Source organism: Puma concolor, chromosome B4 (genome assembly GCF_028749965.1).
Source record: "Puma concolor isolate L17-30 chromosome B4, mPumCon1.1.hap2, whole genome shotgun sequence".
In the NCBI taxonomy this organism is placed as follows: domain Eukaryota; kingdom Metazoa; phylum Chordata; class Mammalia; order Carnivora; family Felidae; genus Puma; species Puma concolor.
The window spans coordinates 15,875,929-15,898,543 of record NC_141673.1 but is presented as its reverse complement, the minus strand read 5'-3'; the positions used below and the strand labels follow the sequence as shown (position 1 = coordinate 15,898,543).

At 46.7% G+C, this 22,615-nt stretch overlaps 1 protein-coding gene across 4 annotated transcripts in view; it reads left to right on the top strand.

Annotated features, from left to right (window-relative positions):
* The window catches only part of RFX4 (regulatory factor X4), a 166,110-nt gene that overhangs the window by 107,834 nt on the left and 35,661 nt on the right, over positions 1-22,615 (top strand). For all 4 annotated transcript variants that reach the window (XM_086712458.1, XM_086712457.1, XM_086712459.1 and 1 more), the window contains 5 exons: positions 9,705-9,805; positions 11,920-11,978; positions 15,830-15,974; positions 20,403-20,497; positions 20,926-21,043. In XM_086712458.1, the coding sequence (XP_086568584.1) occupies positions 9,705-9,805; positions 11,920-11,978; positions 15,830-15,974; positions 20,403-20,497; positions 20,926-21,043 (518 nt within the window). The remainder of the gene's footprint in view (positions 1-9,704; positions 9,806-11,919; positions 11,979-15,829; positions 15,975-20,402; positions 20,498-20,925; positions 21,044-22,615) is intronic.

Here is a 22,615-nt window from a genome sequence, read left to right as displayed (position 1 = left end):
TTTATGTCTGGAAATAGATACACCTCTTCCTCTCCTAGCTCTTGATGTAGGGAGTTGAGTCAGTTTATTTAGGCGTTGATTGGGTTTGGATTTTGTTGTTGCTATGGGTTACCTTAAGTGGACTACCAGATTCTTCTGCGGTACCCTGTGCTTAGGTTGAAAGTTTGTTGGTGGGGTGGGTTCTCATCCTCAGCTTTAGGCCCTCCCTGTGTACCTCTCTTACACTTATTGGCCTGTTTGGGGCTGGTATGGAGGTGTGGGGTTTCCCTGCTGTCCTAGTTTAGTCCCCAGCAGGCTCTGTGTTGCTGGCTCTGAGTCAGGCATTCTCCATGATCCTATCCTGCCCCAGATATGAATCTCTAATAGTCTGAGCCCATGATGGTTTCTACCAAGGTTAGAGAGCTTTTTCTTTTTACTTCCCCCACCTGCATTGGGTCTCTTTCTACGTCCACAGTCAACAGTGTTTCCATCCTCCCGCTGGCCACATGAGGCTTTTGTTCCATAGGGGAGAGACTGCTGGCTGGCTAGGACTTCACGCTCTCCCTGCAGCCATGGTTGCTCCCCTCCTCCAAGCAGGCATCTTGGAGATATGCTTCCTTCATTCTCCAGGATTCCTCACAAGCACCTGGTGAGGCCTGTGGGGAAGATCTTGTGAATAGGTGTAAACTTCCTTTGCATCTGTGGCTCCCAGAGTTCTTTACTGTCATGCTAGTTCACACTTGGCCCTTAGCAATTTGTCTTAAAAACTGAATTGAATTCTTTTTACCTAGAGATCCTGGTTTCCTCCCTCAGAACAGATGAACCAGGTCCTAAGTCCTTCTCTCTTTGGAGGTGCCTGTCTTTCTGTGCCTTCCAGGCTAGGTGGTTGTGACCTCAGTTGTCTGGTGGGTTCAAGAAAAGTTAGGATTTTGTGGATTATCTGGCTTTCTCTTATTATGGTGGGAGTGTTGCTTTTTCCTGTTTTCCGCATTCTAGGTGGAACAGACACATACCTAGATAGGAGCAAAGATTACCTCCCAATGGGATTATAGTCAAATTTTAGTCTTGTGCTTTTCTGCATTTTTGTTCTGTTTCAATTAAGACTGGGATTATTTTTATAATCATGTGTATACACAGATATACACATATATATCTGAATTTAAAATATGGATAGGATTATAAAAATTATATATATGGAAAGAGAGAGAGGGAGGGAGGGAGACCCCTATAAGCGTTGAGTTGTTCTTTCTTGTGCATTGTTCAAGTGAACTAGACAGTGACCAAATGTGTACCTTCATTTTATCATGAGAAGGTACCTCCTGGGGGGGTCAGTAAAAGTATATGCACCATTATATGAGAGCTTCACATACTTCTGGCACTGTTTAATAGGTGTTACATACATGAAGGGCATCTGTAGTTTGTTATAGAGCATTTTGTGGTGTGCTAATGAAATGCTAACCCTTGCCTCCTTCCCTGTAATTGGCTTATTTTTATAGATGCAAAAATTGGAGCTTAAGAGTTGAAATCACTTTAGTCACTTTAGTGACTGAAATGGCGTTAGTCACCTGCAAATAAATGAAACAGCCATGAGTCAACTATTCATTCTTCATTAAACAATGTCTGTTGATTACTACAACATGCTGGACACTCTGCTGAGTCCTGGAACATTGCATTAAAAGAGAGAAACAAACTCCCTGCCCTGACTGAGCTTCCAGTCTCCCACAAGAGACCAGTTTTTAAAAAAGGACATTGTTAACTTGCCTTTGACTTATAAATCCAGTGCCTTTCCCATTAAATCAAGAAGAAAAAACTTATTCAAAAGACCAGACTTCATCAGACAGCCGATTTTTCACAATTTTATGAATGCATTCATCCCTGAAACCTGTTTGAGTGTGTTCTATATGCCCAATCCTGTGCTTGGCCAGGGTAGAAATGAGAATTGACTCTAGAGGTTCTCACGAGCTGATGAGCTCAGACCCACCTCTTACCTTCTATCAGTAAAGCATATTGAAATTCAGGTGGAGGGGCGCCTGGGTGGCGCAGTCGGTTAAGCGTCCGACTTCAACCAGGTCACGATCTCACGGTCCGTGAGTTCGAGCCCCGCGTCGGGCTCTGGGCTGATGGCTCAGAGCCTGGAGCCTGGAGCCTGTTTCCGATTCTGTGTCTCCCTCTCTCTCTGCCCCTCGCCCGTTCATGCTCTGTCTCTCTCTGTCCCAAAAATAAAAATAAAAAAAAAAAAAAAAAAAAAAGAAATTCAGGTGGACAAGTGGTAATATAGAGATAACCATGAACCATATGCTCTTTTTTTTTTTTTACAGTTTTTTTTAATGTATATTTATTTTTGAGAGAAAGCACGTGTGCAAGCAAGCAGGGAACGGGCAGAGAGAGGGAGATACAGAATCAGAAGCAGGCTCCAGGCTCCGAGCTGTCGGCACAGAGCCCGATGTGGGGCTTGAACTCACGAGCTGTGAGGTCATGACCTGAGCGAAAGTTGGATGCTTGACCTGCTGAGCCACCCAGACACCCCGATATGTTCTTATTTATAAGAAATGTAGATCATTCTCAAACTTGGACTTTTCACCTCTTGTGACCTCCCAGGTGATCTTGGCATAGTGGTTGTTGGTAATGGTTGGTTTAGCAGAAGTAAGGAAGCGCATGTGCGTGTGTGTGCATGCGTCCGTGCGTGTGTGTGTGTGTGTGTGTGTGTGTGTGTTCAGGGGTGGTGGACCGGGCAGGGAAGATGAGATATCAGAGAAGCCGAGAGAAGACTGAGATACTAGGGCTTTGGAGCCAGACACATCTGGGCTTCAGTCTTGGCTTGTCCACATACTTGGTGCATCTCCTTGGACAAATAAAATAACTTCTCTGAGCCTTGATTTCTCACCTCTCTGCTGGGACTAACAATAGTACCTGCTTCGTAGGGTGGATGTGAGGATTAAATAAGAAATATGTGCGAAAGGTTTAGCACTTGGCACGCTGCACTCATTACAAGGCAGCCGCCATTAGCACTGTTGCTGTTGTGCCAGCATCATGGCTGGAGGTCATTCAGAGAGTTACAAGTGTGGAATTAAGATGCAGGGGCAGGGCCAAAGCTGGAGTTATAGATGTGGGAGCCACCTGCACAAAAGGGAGGAGGAGAAGGTGTGACACTAGAGGAGCAGGGCGACCCTGGGAGTGCCAGCCTGGGGAGCGAGATGGAAGAAGGGGACACGGGAAGTCAGCACCGCACAAAGGGCGGCTCCTCTTCTCCAGCGGCAGGTGATGTCTCCTGGGAAAGGTGCCGTGGGCGGGGAATGGCAAGCCACCCTCGATGGTCCGGCAGCGATAGGATGATCACTCCAGACACTTAGCTAGTTTGACCTCTGTCAAGAGTGGCCAAATGTTCTGAGAAGTCTTCTCACGTAGAAGTTGGATCCAGTGTGCTCATCACTGATGGTGGTTTTGAACTTTGGCTTTATTACATGCGCAGTACTTTTGGTTCACTCAGTATTCAGCATTTATTAAGTGCCTCCTGGGTATCAGGCACTCTGCTAGGCACAGGGGGTGCATATACCATTTTTCTTTCATGAAGACATCCTTGGCAACAGTCTTTCCTCATACACCCGCATCCACTCACCGGGGCATCCTGGTTGGCTCTGCCTTCAAAATATTTTAATCTGACTATATTGCATTATTTCCATGGTTACCACCCCTCATCCGGGCCACTCTCTTGCCTGGATTGTTGCAATAACCTTCAAGCAGATCTCCCCCTGCTCTGTCCTTGCCTGTCTATACTCAGTGTTCATCCCAGGAGCCAACTACTCTTACCAAAACACATGGCAGGCTCAAGAGTGTTGAAATAGTTGGTAGAGCTGGGAGTGTGGGGAGACTGGCAGTTTCAAATCCTGTGGTCAATACTGAACCAACCTGTGAAGTTGTTAGGGGAGGGAGGGAACAGGCTGCAATCTGGGGCAGGAGATTTCCAGGTTGAGGGAACAGCAGATGCAAAGGCCCTGGTGAGGTTGTCAAGGACCTGAAGAAACAGAAAGGGCACTGGTGCTGTAGGAACTGAGTAAGCTGGTGAGGTGGGGTGGGATGGAGTGGGAGGAGCTGCAGTCAGAGAAATAAAGGTGGGGACAGTGTGGATAGGGTCCTGTGGGGAATATGTCGAAGGTCTGCCCAGCTAGGGATTGGGGGCTATTCACTCATTCATTTCATTTAACAAACATTCCTTATATGCCCACTTGGTGTCAGGTGCTATGCTAATTGCTGAACATACAGTGATAAGCAAAATAGGCACAGTCCCTGCCATCTGTATTGGAGCATGCAGTCTAGTGGGAAAGATGGATATTAACCAGATAATCACACAAATTAGTGCATAGTTACCAAATGTCACAACTACTACAAGGTCCTTCAAGGGGAAAAACCAGAGATTCCAGTCTAGTCTAGGGGGCTTCAGAGAAGGTTTTCCTGTGGATGTAACACCTGAGGAAGAGTTGAGTAGGCAAGGAAGGGTTGGATGCTCTTGGATGGAAAGATGCCCAGGTCAAAGGCTCTGAGATGGGAAAGAACAGGGTGGAGGCAAGTGGGGCCGAAATGTAGATGAAGAGAGAAAATTTAAGATGAGGCTGGTCTTTGGGGATCATGGTGAGGATTTTGGTTTTTATCCTAAGAATAATGTGAGGGGCACCTGGGTGGCTCAGTCGGTTAAGTGTCGGACTCTTGATTTCAGCTCAGGTCATGAGTTTGAGCCCCACATTGGACTCTCCACTGCTGGTGCAGACTCTGCTTGGGATTCTCTCTCTCCCCGTCTCCTCCTCTCCTCCTCTCTCTGTGCCCCTCCCCTGCTCACACTCTTGAAAAAACAAACAAACAAAGAATGTGAAAGCATTGGGGGGCAGGGGAAGGGTGTTTAACCAGAAGGTGAAACAGATCAAAATTGCAAGTGTTTTAGAGGAATCCCTCTCACAATGTGGGGTTGAGGTGGGAAGGTGAGCAGAGCAGGGTAGGCTCTTGTACTTACTTGTAGAAGCTGCTGTAGTGGCCCAGGTGAGAGATGAGGATAGCTGGAAGTAGAGAGAAAAGGGGAAAACTGGATGAGGTTGAGAGGCAACTTGGAGATGAAACCTGTAGTATGTGGTGATAGGAAGAGAGACTATTTAAGTCTCAAAACTAGATACACTAAAAGAGGAACAACCAGCCATTTTAAGTCTCATGGTGTAATGCAGTGGGTGGCACAGGGCCACCTACAAAGTTTTCGTGTCTTAAAAAAAAATGTAACTTAATTTGATCACCTCTTTAGACCTAACTGCCAGTCTATAAGAAGTATGCAGGATAGATGAACGTGTTAAATGGCACTATAAGGAAGACATGAACCAAATCAGAGTGTGGGACATGACAGGGAACAAATAGCATGATGTTGCTAACAAACCAATGCCATGAAACAGAATTTTTAAAAAGTCTTTGGAAATAGAACAAGGCAATGTTTTTGAGCAGTGTGTAGACCGTATTTGGATCCTGATTCAAAGAGACTAAAAGATATCTCTGAGAGAAATAGAGAAATTTGCGTACCAACTGGGCTTTAGCTAATAGGAATTGCTGTTCATCATGTCAGGTACACTAATGGCATGGTGGTTTTAAATGTGGCAGTGCATACATACATACATACATACATATAAGGTCATGTTAGAAACACACACGAACTTTTTGAAATCATACATCTTGAATTTGCTCAAAGCATTCCAGACAAGCAAGCATGGCATGTGATAAATTGAACTGGAAAAACGTTGCTAGTTATGGAAGCTGGGTCACAGATTCTTGGAGGTTTATTATACTATTCTATCTTGGGGTATATTTAAAATGTTTTCATAATAAAAAAGTCAAACAAAAACTTTATGAAAAGTGGAGTTCCCAATGAAATAGAGAACGTAAGAAAAGAAACCAGTCTGACAGAGAAGTGAGGAGTTCAGTTTGGACGTGTTGAGGTCGATGTGCCTTTGGGATGCTAAATGGAGGGGACCTGTGTGTGGTTGGTCTGGAGTTCTGGAGACCTCTGCTCTGGAACTGTGAGAGTGAGTATAGATGGTGACTGAAGCCATGGGCTTCCTGAAGAAGGATGTGTGTGAAGTGGAGGACAGAGGGTGGTACCTTGAAGAAAGAGTGCAGAGAAATAAGAGGGTTGGTTTGTTTGTTTATAATTTACATCCAAGTTAGTTAGCATATAGTGCAACAACGATTTCAGGAGTAGATTTCTTAATGCCTCTTACCCACTTAGCCCATTCCCCTTCCCACAACCCCTCCAGCAACCCTCAGTTTGTTCTCCATATTTATGAGTCTCTTTTTGTTTTGTCCCCCTCCCTGTTTTTATATTATTTTTGTTTCCCTTCCCTTATGTTCATCTGTTGTGTCTCTTAAAGTCCTCATATGAGTGAAGTCATATGATTTTTGTCTTTCTCTGACTGACTAATTTCACTTAGCATAATACCCTCCAGTTCCATCCACATAGTTGCAAATGGCAAGATTTCATTCTTTTTGATTGCCGAGTAATACTGCAGTGTATATATATACCACTTCTTCTTTATCCATTCATCCATCGATGGACATTTGGGCTCTTTCCATACTTTGGCTCTTGTTGATAGTGCTGCTATAAACATGGGGGTGCATGTGTCCCTTTGAAACAGCACTCCTGTATCCCTTGGATAAATGCCTAGTAGTGCAATTGCTGGGTCATAGGGTAGTTCTATTTTTAGTTTTTTGAGGAACCTCCATGCTGTTTTCCAGAGTGGCTGCACCAGCTTGCATTCCCACCAACGATGCAAAAGAGATCCTCTTTCTCCTCATCCTCGTCAACATCTGTTGTTGCCTGAGTTGTTAATGTTAGCCATTCTGACAGGTGTAAGGTGGTATCTCAGTGTGGTTTTGATTTGTATTTCCCTGATGTTTCACGTATTGGTTGGCCATCTGGATGTCTTCTTTGGAGAAGTGTCTATTCATGTCTTTCGCCTATTTCTTCACTGGATTATTTGTTTTTTGGATGTTGAGTTTGATAAGTTCTTTGTAGATTTTGGATACTAACCCTTTATCTGATAGGTAATTTGCAAATATCTTCTCCCATTCTGTCCGTTGCCTTTGAGTTTTGCTGATTGTTTCCTTCGCTATGCAGAAGCTTTTTATTTTGATGAGGTCCCAATAGTTCATTTTTGCTTTTGTTTCCCTTGCCTCCAGAGATGTGTTGAGTAAGAACTTGCTGCAGCCAAGGTCAAAGAGGTTTTTGCCTGCTTTCTCCTCAAGGATTTTGATGGCTTCTTGTCTTACATTTAGGTCTTTCATCCATTTTGAGTTTATTTTTGTGAATGGTGTAAGAAAGTGGTCCAGGTTCATTTTTCTGCGTGTCGCTGTCCAGTTTTCCCAGCACCACTTGCTGAAGAGATTGTCTTTATTCCATTGGATATTCTTTCCTGCTTTGTCAAAGATTAGTTGGCCACACGTTTGTGGGTCCATTTCTGGGTTCTCTATTCTGTTCCATTGATCTGAGTGTCTGTTTTTGTACCAGTACCATACTGTCTTGATGATTACAGCTTTGCAATACAGCTTGAAGTCCAGGATGGAGATGCCTCCTGCCTTGGTTTTCTTTTTCAAGATTGCCTCGGCTATTCGGGGTCTTTTCTGGTTCCATACAAATTTTGGGATTGTTTGCTCTAGCTCTGTGAAGAATGCTGGTGTTATTTTGATAGGCATTGCATTGAATATGTAGATTGCTTTGGGCAGTATTGACATTTTAACAATATTTGTTCTTCCTATCCAGGAGCATGGAATCTTTTTCCATTTTGTGTCTTCTTCAATTTATTTCATAAGCTTTCTATAGTTTTCAGTGTATAGATTTTTCACCTCTTTGGTTAGATTTATTGCTAGGTATTTTATGGTTTTTGGTGCAATTGTAAATGTGATCAATTCCTTGATTTCTCTTTCTGTTGCTTCATTATTGGTGTATAGGAATGCAACAGATTTCTGTGCATTGATTTTATATCCTGCAACTTTGCTGAATTCATGATAAGTTTTAGCAGTTTTTTGATGGAATCTTTTGGGTTTTCCATATAGAGTATCATGTCATCTGTAAAGAGTGGAAGTTTGACCTCCTCCTGGCCGATTTGGATGCCTTTCATTTCTTTGTGTTGTCTGATTGCAGGGGCTAAGACTCCCAATACTATGTTGAATAACAGTGGCGAGAGCGGACATCCCAGTCTTTTTCCTGACCTTAGGGGGAAAGCTCTCAGTTTTTCCCCATTGAGGATGAAATTAGTGTTGGGTGTTTCACATATGGCTTTTGTGATCTCGAGGTATGATCCTTCTATCCCTACTTTCTTGAGGGTTTTTATCAAGAAAGGATGCTGTATTTTGTCAGATGCTTTCTCTGCATCTACTGAGAGGATCGTGTGGTTCTTGTCTTTTCTTTTATTGATGTGATGAGTCACATTGATTGTTTTGCTGATATTGAACCAGCCCTGTATCCCAGGGATAAATCCCACTTGGTCGCGGTGAATAATTTTTTTAATGTATTGTTGGATCTGGTTGGCTAATACGTTGTTGAGGATTTTTGCATCCATGTTCATCAGGGAAATTGGTCTATAGTTCTTCTCTTTAGTGGGGCCTCTGTCTGGTTTTGGGATCAAGGTAATCTTCATAGAAAGAGTTTGGAAGTTTTCCTTCCATTTCTAAGAGGGTTTATTTTTAAGGAGGGACATGCGTGGTGAAAGGAAGAGGTGGGATATCCTGGAGAAGGGGCAGTTAGTGACGTGGGGTTCCTGAGGAGGCAGGAGGGGATGACACGGAGTTGGCCCTTGATTCTGTCAGAGTGGCCGGGGAGGAGAGCTGTGTTGTGGTGGAATGCTGGAAAGTTCTCCCTTTGCCGCTGTGTTCCCTGCAACGTGGGAGTGGTGCCCACAGCTGGTGGAGGGTGTGCAGGTGGGTGGGAGGGTCTTGGAGAAGGTTGGTAAAGAAGTGCAGAGTTAAAGAGTGAGAAGCCTGGGGGGACTGCCTTGGGAGGAAGTTGGTGATCAGGGTCTGACAGGAGAGTCCATGGGACACCGCGAGAGCAAGGTAGGCAGTGTTGCCGGGGGGCGAGGATGGCGTGGACGCTCAACACGGGCTCTGAGGTCCCCGTGGCGGCCATGCCAGAGGAGGAGTCCATGGACAATGCTTGACCCAGCCCATTGTGTTCACAGTGAGAGCCTGAAAGTGGTGCACAAGGTCTCCCAGATTCTCATCTCGTGCTGCAACCTGCTGTCCCCTCACCCTTCACCCCCTTCCCCCAAACAGCCGTGGGCTCTCCACATCAGATATGGTTTCAAGGTCAGGGATGTTTGTCAGTGCAAAGACAGGCTGTTGCTTCCCAGTTCCTGCCGAGTGGCCAGAGGCTGGGGCAGCCAGAGCTGGGCTGGGTGGGCCAACGCTTGGGCAAGACTGTCTGCAAAACAGTGTTCCCAGGCTCATGGCCCCCTGTCTGCACCATCTTGCTCAGAGTCCAGGCACCACGTCCCCTGGTGGCCACCGTGGGCACTGTGCATGCCCTGCTCAGACCCGCCAGTGCTCGGTGGGGCTTGGGCCACCCGTCCTGCCCCTGAGGTTACTGCTCCCAGTGACACTGGTGCAGCCAGAACACCACCAGGGGAAACCAAACCCTGTCCGGGCCTATTGGGAGGACTAGGCAACACACTGCGGCACTTAAAATGGATCATTTCTCTTTCTAGCTTAACTCAGGTGATCCGAAAGTTTGCCAAGCAGCTGGATGAGTGGCTAAAAGTGGCCCTCCATGACCTTCCAGAAAATTTGCGAAACATTAAGTTTGAATGTAAGTACTGACTTTGGGAGCTGACAACATTTTAGTGCCAAACGTTTTACATAGGTTGTTAACAAGATAATAACAACAACAGCTATCATTTACTGTTTACAAAGCACCAAGTATTAAGCCTAGCGCTTTTCCTGCATTAACTCACTCGATCCTCACAGGAGGTTTATTACAGGTGGCACCTTTCTCCTTTTGTGGAAAATAGAACAGGCTTAGAGAGGCGATAAGTAGCAAAGGCAGGATTTGCTCCCGGGTCTGTCTGTGGACACCAAAGTTTCTGCTCATCACTGCCATCTCCTCTCATTAATCCTCATGCCTCCTCTGTGATGTAGGGAACAGTATCCCTATCCTGCAGATGAGGCTCCGAGAGGCAAAGAAACCTCCCCAAAGCCACACGGCCATGCAGCTGGTAAGAAGGGTCCAGAAGTCAAACTCAGGTCTGTCCGACCCCAAAATTCGGAGATTTCCCAGAATCCCCTGCCCCCAAAATGGTGGTAAGAGGGGACCGAAAACCGCTTCAGGGCTTCACATATTCAATTCTCTGCCTAATGAGAAAGCCAAATTAATATTTCTCCTACGGGGATTAGGACTGTGATTTTTTTTTTTTTTTTTCTGCTAAGCATCACCAGCCCTTCTGGATCATTAGTTTTGCCTGAGAAAACTGGTCCTATTTCGCTTTCTCAATGTTTCTGTACTTGTGGGAAGACTCATGTGCTATTAAACAAAGATGATATGATTTTAAGCAAAACAAAGTTTTAAGATATGTTTCTTAAAGCACCATTTGAATACAGCTTGCCATTCTTGCCCGGAATAAGTGCCAGCAAGGAAAATGAAGGCGATCAAATTACCCTCTCTCTGCAGGCAAAGGGAGCCCTTTGAGACATGCTTTGAGGCCGCCTGCAGTGCCCATCACCTATTGATAAAGCCTGCTTTATTTCGCAGCCCTCAGTTCTTTTCTCTTCGTGAGCACTAAATTCCACATCACAAAGTTAAAGAAAAAGTAATTAAGGAGAAGGATTAACGATTGATCGGTCTGGAAAATTAGAAGTTCATCTGTGCCCCGAGCCCCCCCCCCCCACTCCATTCCTCCACCCCACGCCCTATTTTTCAAACCAAGCTGGCTCTGAGTACAAATTAGAATAATCCCAGGGAAATTTCTGTTTCTTGACCAGTTCAGAAATTAATGAGAAGAATGCCCTGCACCCGTTTTAATTGTGCTGACCAAACAAACCTGTTGAAAGTTGGCAGCCTGTAGTTCTGTTGGGCCCTCCACCTGTAGGTGCCTGCAGGAACCTGCTCTGCCCAGGGAACCTCGGGTGCACTTGGAGAATGTGCAAGGAGGGGAAACACACGCCATTCCAGACAGCTCTGCAGGAATGAAGACCTGGGACTGGGACGTGGCTTGCCTGCTGTCCTGAAATCTGCAGATTTAAGATCACCCCACTTCAAACCATCAGCTATATACTCTCTCTCTCTTTCTCTCTATATGTATATATATATATATATATATATATATATATATATATATACACACACACACACATACAATATCACTATAGTAAACAGGATCATCAAAACATGCAAATAGATCATGGAGATCATTTGATAAAAATGGCCGATTATGAATGCAAAGCCACATTCAAGGCGCAGCCCAGGATTTCATCCTAAAAGCGGCCCCTAGTGCCACACACCACTGAGGCTCAATCAGGTTTCCCTATTAGATATACTACTTTTACAGGGCCCTCTTCAAAGCTTCCACTCGATTCCAGCAATTATTTATGGGGAGAAGTGATGGAGCTTGCAATTAGCGAAATGAAAGACAAGTAAATAATTGCTTTTACTCACGGTTGATTGACACCACTATTTCTCACACCTGCCAGTGTGGCAGGCTGGTGACTTTGAAATATGTACCCCAAATATCGCCATTTTAGGGAATAGTTGTCTGCATGGGAGAACAAAGAATCAAATGCAGGGTTTTGCCAGTGGGTGCATAAAATGGGGTTGGACAGTGAGACAAATTTAGGGAAATAAGCTACTTTTTGAAATCTGTCCCTGGAAAATCCAGGGTGGGACCATACAGCATGCCAATATTTTAAGCTAATGCTTTTCTCTTGCAGTGTCGAGAAGGTTTTCCCAAATTCTGAGACGGCAGACATCACTGAATCATCTCTGCCAGGTATGTGTCCTGTGTCATGTGTTCTAATGACCACGAAGTCATTGCAAATGGGAGACAAATCATGAAAACAACTCCTGAGAGGATCTGTCAGGGTGTGGCTGTTTAATAGTTTAATACAGTACAGTAGGTGCTTGATACACTCCTACTGTTACCTTTAATTTCTACTGATAAAGAATAAAAACATTAGGCAATCACTAAATAGTTGAGACTAATACACAAAATAATTTCTGATGTCAGTTGCCCCTTAACCCTTCAGACATATTCTCTGGTGCCCAAGCTTGCGTTTCCCTTCAGTAAATCGGGATTTCTCAGCCACTGTTGACATCTGAGACTGGATAATTCTTTGCTGTGGGGAGTCGTTTTGTGCAATGGAGATAATTTAGTAGCATCCCTGGCCTCTACCCGCACGCGAGTGCCCAGATGCCAAAAGCACCACCCACCCCCAGGTACCACCCTGGTTGTGACAGTCAGGAATGTCTCCAGACACTGCATCCCCCCAGTTGTGAGCCACAGAGAGAAATGATGCAAACAGATAAAGAGCATGATTTGTTTGTTACGTATGTGTCATTCAGAAGAGTTCAAAGCCTGTACACAGTATGTTAAGTATTTGCCCACTTTTATTTATTTTTTCCAGATTTTTGTTCTTTTTAGCACAGAAGTGACATATGCTTACTATAAAAAATTCAAAAATAACAAAAATGTGTACAATGAAATGTGGAAGAGCCCACTCTTAACTCCTTAGTTGTAACTTGATGGTATAAAACCTTGCATTTGTACCTTAAATTTGTACCTTAAGGAAGGGAATCTTAGTCTATTAAGGCAGCCTGTAAACATTCATTAAAATATCAGTGATCTCAGGGGCACCTGGGTGGCTCAGCCAGTTAAGCTTCCGACTGGGTTCAGGTCATGATCTCACAATTCCATGGGTTCAAGCCCCGCATCCAGGCTCTCTGCTGTCAGCATGGAGCCTGCTTGGGATCCTCTGCCCGCCCCCATCCCCCGACCTCACTCTGCCCCTCCCCTGCTCATGCTCGCTCTCTCTCTCTCAAAAATAAACAAACATTAAATTTAAAAAGAAATATCAATGATCTTAAAGCAGAAGGGGCAAACTGGTGGCTGCAGATAGGCCCTCAGGTGGGTGGTTTACATGTGTTCCAAACTTGTTTTTACTTCCTTATTAAAAGTTGAAACTGGGAGATGATAGCAAAACAGCCCTAGCACCACATATCTGAGGTCAGGGATCAAGTGGATGGGCTGAGCTCCCCAGCAGGCACTGTGCTCCCTGTCAGCCCCACTTCCTCTCATACTTGGCTGGCCCACCTCACTCACATTGTCACTTGCCTGCCCTCTCTGTGTTGGGTTTGCCTCCTCTCCCTTATACTGCTTGTTCTGGTTGGTGCCAGTTATTCAAGGTCAAGGTTGAAGGAAGGGCTTTCTGCTTAGAGTGGCCTGAAGGAAGCCTCCGGGCCGGGACCTCGAAAATACAAAACTACACCCACAAGCACTCACTCTTCCTGCCCTGCCCCTGGTGTAAATGGCACAGTGGGTGGTTTGAAAACCAGAGGGAAACGCTTCTGTGTTTCTGCTGCCTGGGAGAGAGGCCATACCTGGGCACTGTTCAGGATGGGGCAGAGGCTGACAGATTAGTGGGATTTGGGAGAGAAAACAAATATTGGCAAAATAGAAAAACACTGCCATATGTCCAAGGGTGTATGCCTTCTGGTTCTTTCCCCAGCTCGGAAGAGCTGGGCTTGGGATGTATCAGAGAACTAGGCATGGCTTTGGTGCCTCCCTCCTCAGCTCAGACAGTTTAGGAAAGCCTTTGACCCTTTAATGCACGCATAGGTAAAAACATCCATATCTGTACCTACAGCCATCTGCACACACCTGTGCACTCTCTCCACTTCCCACACAGACAGTGCATATTTTAATTCGTATGAATGCTACCTTTCCATCTTCACAGGACAGCGCTCAGACACATTTCTGGATCGCCCAAAGGAACTGGGGCTGGTGATAGGAATGAAACACCATCGAACATCTTGACTAATATGCCAGCGAGCTTTCCTAAACACATACAAGTAACACTTAAACCCAGGCTCTAAATACCCAGGCCCTTTCAGATACACTAAGCAAGCAACTTGGCATTCCTAGCTCAACGGTTCATTCCACAAAGTCTTTTGAGTGCCTACTGTATGCCAGACACTGTGTTTAGTGATACTTGCCCTCAGCAGGAAAACAAAAACAAAAACATTTAAACAAAAACCAATTAAAAGTGATAAGTGTTATGAAGGAAACAAAGTGGAAATAGAGAGTAATGGAGCATGTAAGTCCAATTTAGATAGAGTGCTTAGAGAAGGTCTGTCCGTGGGTGTGACATTTCAGTTGTGACATGATGGCAGGGTGAGAGAAGAAACCTCTAGCTGGCAGGGATGCCATGTGCCACGGCCCTGATGTGTCCCTGCCTCACCACAAAGAGAACAGATCCAAATAACAGCAGCTCCTTTATTGAGTTCTTACCCCCTAAACTGTGCCCTTTGCAAACATTATCTCAGGGAAGGTTCCCTGGTGGTCTAGTGGTTAGGATTTGATGCTCTCTCAAACGTTATCTTAAGGAGTCCTCAAACGGCACCCCTCCTTAAGAGGCAGACACTAGGACATCTCCATTTTATAGATCAGGAAACGGAGATGAATCTGTTAGCCTGCCCCAAATCAGTCAGTTGGTTAGCAGCAAGGCCAGGATTTGAACTAAGTATATTTTAGTCCAGAATACCAGACCGTTACATTTAGTTGTTTTGATTATCATTAGAGACTAACCCAACTCCTATATTCATATAGTTTAGGCCTCTGACCTTCAAAGAGTTCTGCAGTGATTTAAGCGGAGTTTACTTGTCCTTGGACAGTTTGGGGGTAAAAGGGGTTGTCAGTATTTACCTTTGTCTGGAAATTCACAAGCATTAAGAGACTTTTAATGTCCATTGTGTATTGGAAATCTTTTGTTTTCCATTTTATAAAGACATTTTTTTAAAATATGCAGGTGAAGGAGATGATTCTGGAAATGTTTCTTTACTTTTATCAGTATTGTTCCAACTCGGTGGTTCCAAATATTGTTCCAACTTGCAAATTTAAGTTTTCCAGTCATGAGGGTTTGCTGAGGAAACCACAGGTTAAGCCTGTGCTGGAGCATGTGCGTGCATGCACATGCGCGTGCACATACACACACACACACCACATACATATTAATAAGCAACTGAGTCTTAAGGTGTTGTCTCCCTTTCCTTCCCTCTCAGTTATTCATACTTGTTTTCATCACTGTAGTTACCTAAAAACCAAAAAGCAAAAATAGAAAGCCAGACCATAAACTGCTTCAGAATGCATTCATATGAAAAACACACGTTGTAAAATTTGGGGGATTAAAGCTACCATGGGCCCACGGGTAGCAGGTCCATTCCCAGGTCTGAGCCCGTTGCTTCTCAGGCACTAGAGACACATCATTAAGCACAGAGCTCCCATCCCACAGGCTTACATCAGAAGGCTGACAGATCTCTGGGCTTCTTCCCATTGTTCCCCAGGGGTCAAGACCAAAGGGACTGGGAACAGCAGGGTTTGGTCTAGGCTAGGCCACCCTGGAGTAATGTTTTATAAAGATGAGAAAAGAGAGCCACAAGGGAAAAGAGTGTATGGGTCTTCTGAGTTATGGGCTTATCTGCTGATTTCCTGAAATTGAGTTTTCCTTAGTTAATTTCAAAGTAGTTTGCAAAATACCATACTCAGATTCATTAAAAAGGAAATAACATGCAGGGGTTTTAACCTAACAACCCATGAGCTAATGAGTTGATTGGATTGGATTATAGGCATCTCGGACAGTAATCCACAGTGCAGACATCACATTCCAAATGCTGGAAGACTGGAGGAACGTGGATCTCAACAGCATCACCAAGCAAACCCTCTACACCATGGAAGACTCCCGCGACGAGCACCGGAAACTCATCATCCAGTGTAAGATGTTCCACCAAGGATTGTGTCTTTTCTGGTTTTGTTTTTAAAAAAAATTTTTTTCAACGTTTATTTATTTTTGGGACAGAGAGAGACAGAGCATGAACAGGGGAGGGGCAGAGAAAGAGGAAGACACAGAATCGGAAACAGGCTCCAGGCTCTGAGCCATCAGCCCAGAGCCTGACGCGGGGCTCGAACTCACGGACCGCGAGATCGTGACCTGGCTGAAGTCGGACGCTTAACCGACTGTGCCAGCCAGGCGCCCCTCTGGTTTTGTTTTTAAAAGAAAGAAAGAAAGAAAATGTATCTTGGTAAATATTTAAGTGAGAGTCCCACCCTGTCCTTCCCCCTAGGATCCCTTCCCTCTTATTGTTCCTGTTAAATGGGTCAGCCCAGATGGGAGGGCTAATTGATTTATAAGGACGTGTGTCAACATTGCTGGGGAAAAGGGGGCCTGGTCCAGTTGGGCAGCACACAGTGTTATGCAAAAGGCTCCGGATGTGACCCTTCGGTGCCAGAAATAGTTCCATAGGTGGCATACAAAAATGAGAACAAAAGCTTGTTGTCTGTCTGAGTGTATGTCAGCCTGGAGGCAGACGGGCTGCCTGTTTTTCAGCAGAGGGTCAGTCAGCCCACCTATTGGCAGGTGAACCTTTCAATCACAGTAAATGTTGGAGAAGGAATGGATGGTGGTTTACCTCTGTGCATATATGTTCACGTCCCTGTGGACCAAGACTGGAGGATATTGCTCCTCGTGTTCTCTGGATAAGGTCAGGTTGGTTGTTCTTAGTAGTGGAGGACTTGAGGAGGCCAGAGACCATGACCGCTGTCAGCACATCTCTGCTGTTCCTCAAACGCCCCCACAGCCTGCTGCCCAGGGCATCCTGCACCCGGCCGCCCCAGATGGGGGCCTACTGGCAACTTCCTCAGTGCTCAGCCTTCCTTTCTCATGCCTCTGGAGGAGAGGAGTATGGAACGGTGAGTCCACACTCCTCCCACCAGCTCTCAGGAAGGTGGGTGCTGAGTATGGCTGGAGGTGGGGGGGATGTGACAGCTGGGGTGCTCTTACCTTCCGAGTGGGGTGAGGCCCCAGATCCTGACAGTACATTATTCAGGAAGCTGCACAGTGGCTGTGTCCCGAGAAGGGGGGTCTGTTCTCCCAAGAGCCCCAGGCCCCTCAGATTTCCAGTATATGCCTTCTGTATGTCCTCTTGAGGGAACCTTCTTCAGCCAGCCTAAGCATGTGGCGTTTATAAACAAGGAAGTTCCTCTTAGGGGCCTCTTTCCCACTGAGCCCTTTCCAAAAGCACCTGGAACAGCTGAAACCTGAACCCCTTGGACCTTCCCTAGGGCTTCTTCCCCAGAGCTCCATGGGCACTGTCCCATCTTCCACAGCAGCCCCCAGCCTGCTTTCCCCTGGTAAGAGCTTTAGAGATGCTCCCGAAAATAATGACTGAGCTCACGGACTGCCTAGTCTGTGTCAGACCTACCACACTCGGGATCTCATTAATTCTCTACATCAGCCCATGGGGAAGATACCCACCACCCCCATTTTACAGAGGACCAGACTCAGTCCCAGAGAGTGGTCAGCCTCACCCCAGGCGACAGGGCTGCGCTCAAACCTGCGTGTCACCACCACGTACTGGTGTTGCCCGCTGGGAAGAGCAGAGGAGACAAAATGATGAGATATGGGCAAGTCCCAGAAGCTGCAGGGTCTTTCCAAGTTCTTGCGATCATGCCTCCCGTCCTGTTTGTCCCTATTGCCCGCTACAAGGCCCATGGAAAGCACTGGTGTCTGCCCCCTAACAGCACTAGCCGTACCCCTGATCGTTGTGTCCCCAGGGTCTCGTCCCAGGCCAGCCATGGACAGGCGCCAGTAATGTCTATGCAGGACCAAACAGATGAGCAGAAACCCAGAATGATACGACTCCCAATAGCATGAGACCCCGCTGTCTTCCCCACTCAGCACCTTTTGTGGAGGAAAACAAAGGGGAAATGCACAGGGGAAAGTCACCATCACTTGCTTTGGGGACCAGGCTCTGAGCCTTTGCTGGAGCCCCTCGGATGTTACTGCAGCGTCTCCAAGAAGGAACTTTGGGGAGTTTTCTCTTCAAGTTCTCTTAGGCCCGGGATCGAACGGTACCTTTTAGACCCATGATCATACTCTTCTTCTAATGGAAGGGGGTGACGAGGTTCAGTCCACCTAGCTGGTTCTTGCTGAATGCCTGTCCTGGGCCAGGCACTTTGTTAGAAGCTGGACAAAAAGCAGTGAATAATATGGATACTGCCCTTCCCATGTAGAGCTTAGAGCTAATGGCCAATCAGAAATCAAACAAGTGATTTACGAATGGTTGAACGTTTCCAAAGAGGACATGCCATATGATGCAGTGCCTGGAACAGGGGGGATTGAGCAAGGGCATCAGCCCTCAAGGCAGGTAGCCTGGCACACAAGCGTCATCCTGCAGTGCCCACCAGACAGCTGAGAAGTAAGTTCCTGAACACAGCTGTGTGCTGCACCAATGGTGTGTGTGCATCGACCTTTCCTTACAGCTAGTTGTCAAACCTACACATCCCTGCTTTAGGGGGGTTTCCATCACCTCTGTGAATCGGGCCCTGCCTGGGAAGGCTCCCCTTAATTCACAAGTGCACATCAGGACTTGGGCAGACTGATGAGAATAACTGTGATAAGAGCAGACAGTCGGAGTGCCCAGCCGACCTTGATTTAAAGCCTGGCTCCAGTGTACTGTGACCCTGGCTTCCAAGTCTCTGACACGGGGACAATGTGGAGGGATTAAATGGGGCAGCATGCGCACCGTGTGGGTGCCTGGCACACAGTGTGGAGCCGGTACAGTGCCAGGGTTAGGAGACGAGCGTCGAGTCAGGCTGTGTTTGAAACCTGCCTCTCCTCTTCGCTAGCTGTGAGACCTTCAGAAAGTCACTCACCTCCGAGTGCCTCCACTTCCTCATCTGTAAAATGGGAAGTAGAAATCATACCTGCCTTCTCGGGTTGTTCATCCGTTCATTCAACAAACATTTGAGCAATTGCTGTATCACATTCTTGAGGTTGCTGTAGGTGGGGTGAGAGTGTCCGTGTCATTAGGGAAGTGCCTGGCACACAGCAAGAACCCCGTAAATGTCAGCCGCAAGCATTTGCCTCACCACCTGCGAGGTGACAGTGCTATCGGGAGAACGGGAACATCAGGGAAGTCAGAGGCATGGGCTCCAGTCCCTCTCTGGCCGCCCTCACTTACCCTTTGCCTTTGAGGGGTCACTTAATCTCATTGGGACATAGCTTCCTCGTCCGTAAGAGGACGCGGATACCAATTCAGCGGACTTCTCATTCAGCCCCTTCTCGTTCTAAACTGTCTGGATCTCCTGGCCCCGGCAGCTGACCTCCGTGGCAGTCCTCAGCTCGGGAAAACGGAATGCATTGGCCAGGCCCACAGAATGGGATGACAGAAACCTCCCAGGCAAATTTAAAACTCTAGAAACATGTGGGTCTGAATGCATGGTTTGGTTTACTGAGCTCCACATGTAAAAAAAAAAAAAAAAAAAAAAAAAAAACCAAACCACAGAAACGGCAATCAGAAGAGATGTTCCAAACCACAGCAGTGTTTCTGTTTTCTGCTGACTTCACCAATCACACAGTCCTTCCAGACTCAGTTACCTGACATGCAGCTGAAGACAGGCTATCAGTGGTACAATGGTCCTCCTGTTACTAGTGCAGAAACTAAGGGCGTGGAGATTGTCTCTTTTACGCTGTGAACAATGAGTAAGCATCTGCTACATGCCAAGCTCCGAGAGGCTGGTTAGAGCTATTTGCCCAACGTAGCTGTGGTTCAGAAGCCCTACCATGAGGCAGAGAGCAAGGGAGCTGCGATGTCTGTGCCCGTTCGTGCAAGGAAGCACGTCCTGGATAATGGCTGTGTGAGGCTAGGGACGGCCTCAGCTAAGAAAGAGGTCGGACAGAGAGCTGGCACGGGAGACACCCCTGCCCTCACAGCCGTAACACAGCATCAGTGATGCATTAAAGGTGGAATACGGATAATAAAATGCCGTGGAAGCACAGAGGATGAGCGATCAGTTCTGCTGGCGAGGAGCCCGGGGAGGGGAAAAAGGATGTCACAAGAAGGGCCATTTCGGCTGGGCTGGGCCCTGAGGAACCAGACGGTCCGAGCGAAGGGAACTGCCTGAGAAAAGCAGGGTTTGTTGGGGGGAACGCAAGCTATCCATGGTAGCCGGGCTTTCTGGTGTTCACAGGCTGCGAAGATGAGCCTGGAAAGGTAAGTCGGGGCGTGATTTCTGAAGTCTGAGTGCTCCGTTGAGGCTGGAGTTTTGTTTTTATGCAGTTTTATTCCTTTGATCTTTTAAGCTGTGGCTCTGTGTAGACACAGCTGCAGTGACGTGTGGGGGCTCTCCTTTGTTTGACAGTGTACCAGGAGTTTGACCACCTCCTGGAGGAGCAGTCTCCCATCGAGTCCTACATCGAGTGGCTAGACACCATGGTGGACCGTTGTGTTGTGAAGGTTGGTAAGCTGGAGCGGGAGGAGCAGCCCCGGCACTGCCCCCCAACACTCACCTTCGTGGCACTTGGGAGATGCAGAGCCCCGCACTGAGCTGTCTGAACGTTCCTCAGCAGCCACGGAGCCCTGGGGTTCTGAGCAGAGGCCTGGGCCCCCTCCGGAGGCGGGGGTTGCAGGAGGCAGGACCCTGAGTCTCCTTCCCCTGATTCAGCCAGGTCAGCGTCTCTCTTTCATCTGCGGTGTAAACTGGGTCCCGACATCAGCTTTCATTTTCTAAAGTGAATTTTTGCTGGTAGAAACAGAAAGTCAAAAAGCCATTGTTCCATAGCATTGAACTTGGAGATCCATAAGCCTTCCTATCATTTTTCAGACAGACAGTCATAAAGGAAAGGTTGAATTGACCCCTGTTTAAGCCGTTCACTTTCTTGTAGGTGGCTGCCAAGAGACAAGGGTCCCTGAAGAAAGTGGCCCAGCAGTTCCTCCTGATGTGGTCCTGTTTCGGCACCAGGGTGATCCGGGACATGACCTTGCATAGTGCCCCCAGCTTTGGTAAGGCCGCCCCAGCCCTCCTCATATCCAAACCCTGTTTCTCTGGGTTTCATGCGTGAAGTCCACCTCTCCAGAACCAGCCGTGATCTCACTTCCTGTCCCTGGGCCCACAAGGACATCACCCTGAAATGTGTGTGTTCTGGAAGGACACATCATCCTCAGGACTTCCGGGGAGAAAGATGGCATTGCGTGCTAAAAAGCTTGCAAATTGGAAAATGCAGTTTCTCACACAGAGAGTACTATCTGAGCTTAAAGAGGAGTAGATAGCACTGTTTGTGCACCCCCGTTGCCGGGTGTCCCCAGTGAATCCTGCTTCCGGGGACTATTTTGCAGAATTCCACTGTGTGCACTTCCCAAGACTGGGAAGCAGAAGAAGCCTCTGAGTTTGAACATTTGCACATGGCTCGATTGACGCTCCAGCAGTGGGGAGAGTGGCTAAAGCTTCTTTAACAGTGTGCGCCAGTTGGATCCCTAGAAGGGGACTTTTACGTTCTTTTTCCCTTGGGTCCTCCTCACCTCCCTACCCAAGTACACACCTGCTGCTTCCATTGTAAACGGGCCTGGAAATCTCTGCCCAGGGGCGCTTATCATGGTCTGCGGGCAGGAACCTAACACCAACTTGGGGTGATTGCTATGCTGCATTGTGGGACCTGGTTTTCTACTTGTCACTGGAAAGAATGGATGATGCATTGGGTCCAGGTCATCATTAGCAAAGTGAAGGGAAACTTTAAGGCATCGTCCAGACATTTGAAATCTCAAAGTGCTTTGGCCTCACATTTCTAGGCATTTCGGCAGAGGGCTGTTGGTACGTTTTCTGGGTAATTGCGTCTTGCTCACTATTTTACTTTGCAAGCAGAGATGTGGTTTCATTTTTCATTATCTCCAATTAAGCCAATCAGCTCTGGGTTTCACTCTGGGTTTAATTTGACACTTTTCCATCCAGCTTTTTATGGTCTTGTCACCATTTTCCAGTTGTGCTATACAACGGAGCGAGTATGTAGTGAAACAAAGGCGGCACTATTTTTTCTAAACAGCTCTGTCCATGAAAGACTGTGTTTCCCCAGTTGGAGAAGTGTTTTGTTGTAGATTTCTTTAATCTCCGCACTGGGAAGTTCTCTGCGCTGGCCTGCACCATGGCTACAGATGGGGGTCGTCCTCTCTGAGCCGCGGATGGAAGTGCTCTGGTGGCTGCTACCTGGGCAGTGCCCTCAAGCATGGCGTTTTGATGACTTCCAGCTCGGCCTACTTAGTGTTAGCACATGTTACCTCTGGTTCTGGGAAAATCACTTGTGCGTAACTGCTTTCAGTTAGGCGAATGTTTGAAAAATATTTGAGATTTTTTTCATTGCTTCAAAATCAAAGAATCAACAGGATCACACCTGTCGATATACATACATAACACACATCCACAAAGCCAGCATCCCTTTTCGCTTTGTCCCTTATTCTTCAGTTTGCTGGGTCTTAAACTGATTATGTATATTACTGAGTACCCTTCATTCAACAGGGAAAGTAATTCACTTGGCAGTATTCTTTGAAATTCATTGGTTCATATTAAGTTAATGTGACAAAGGA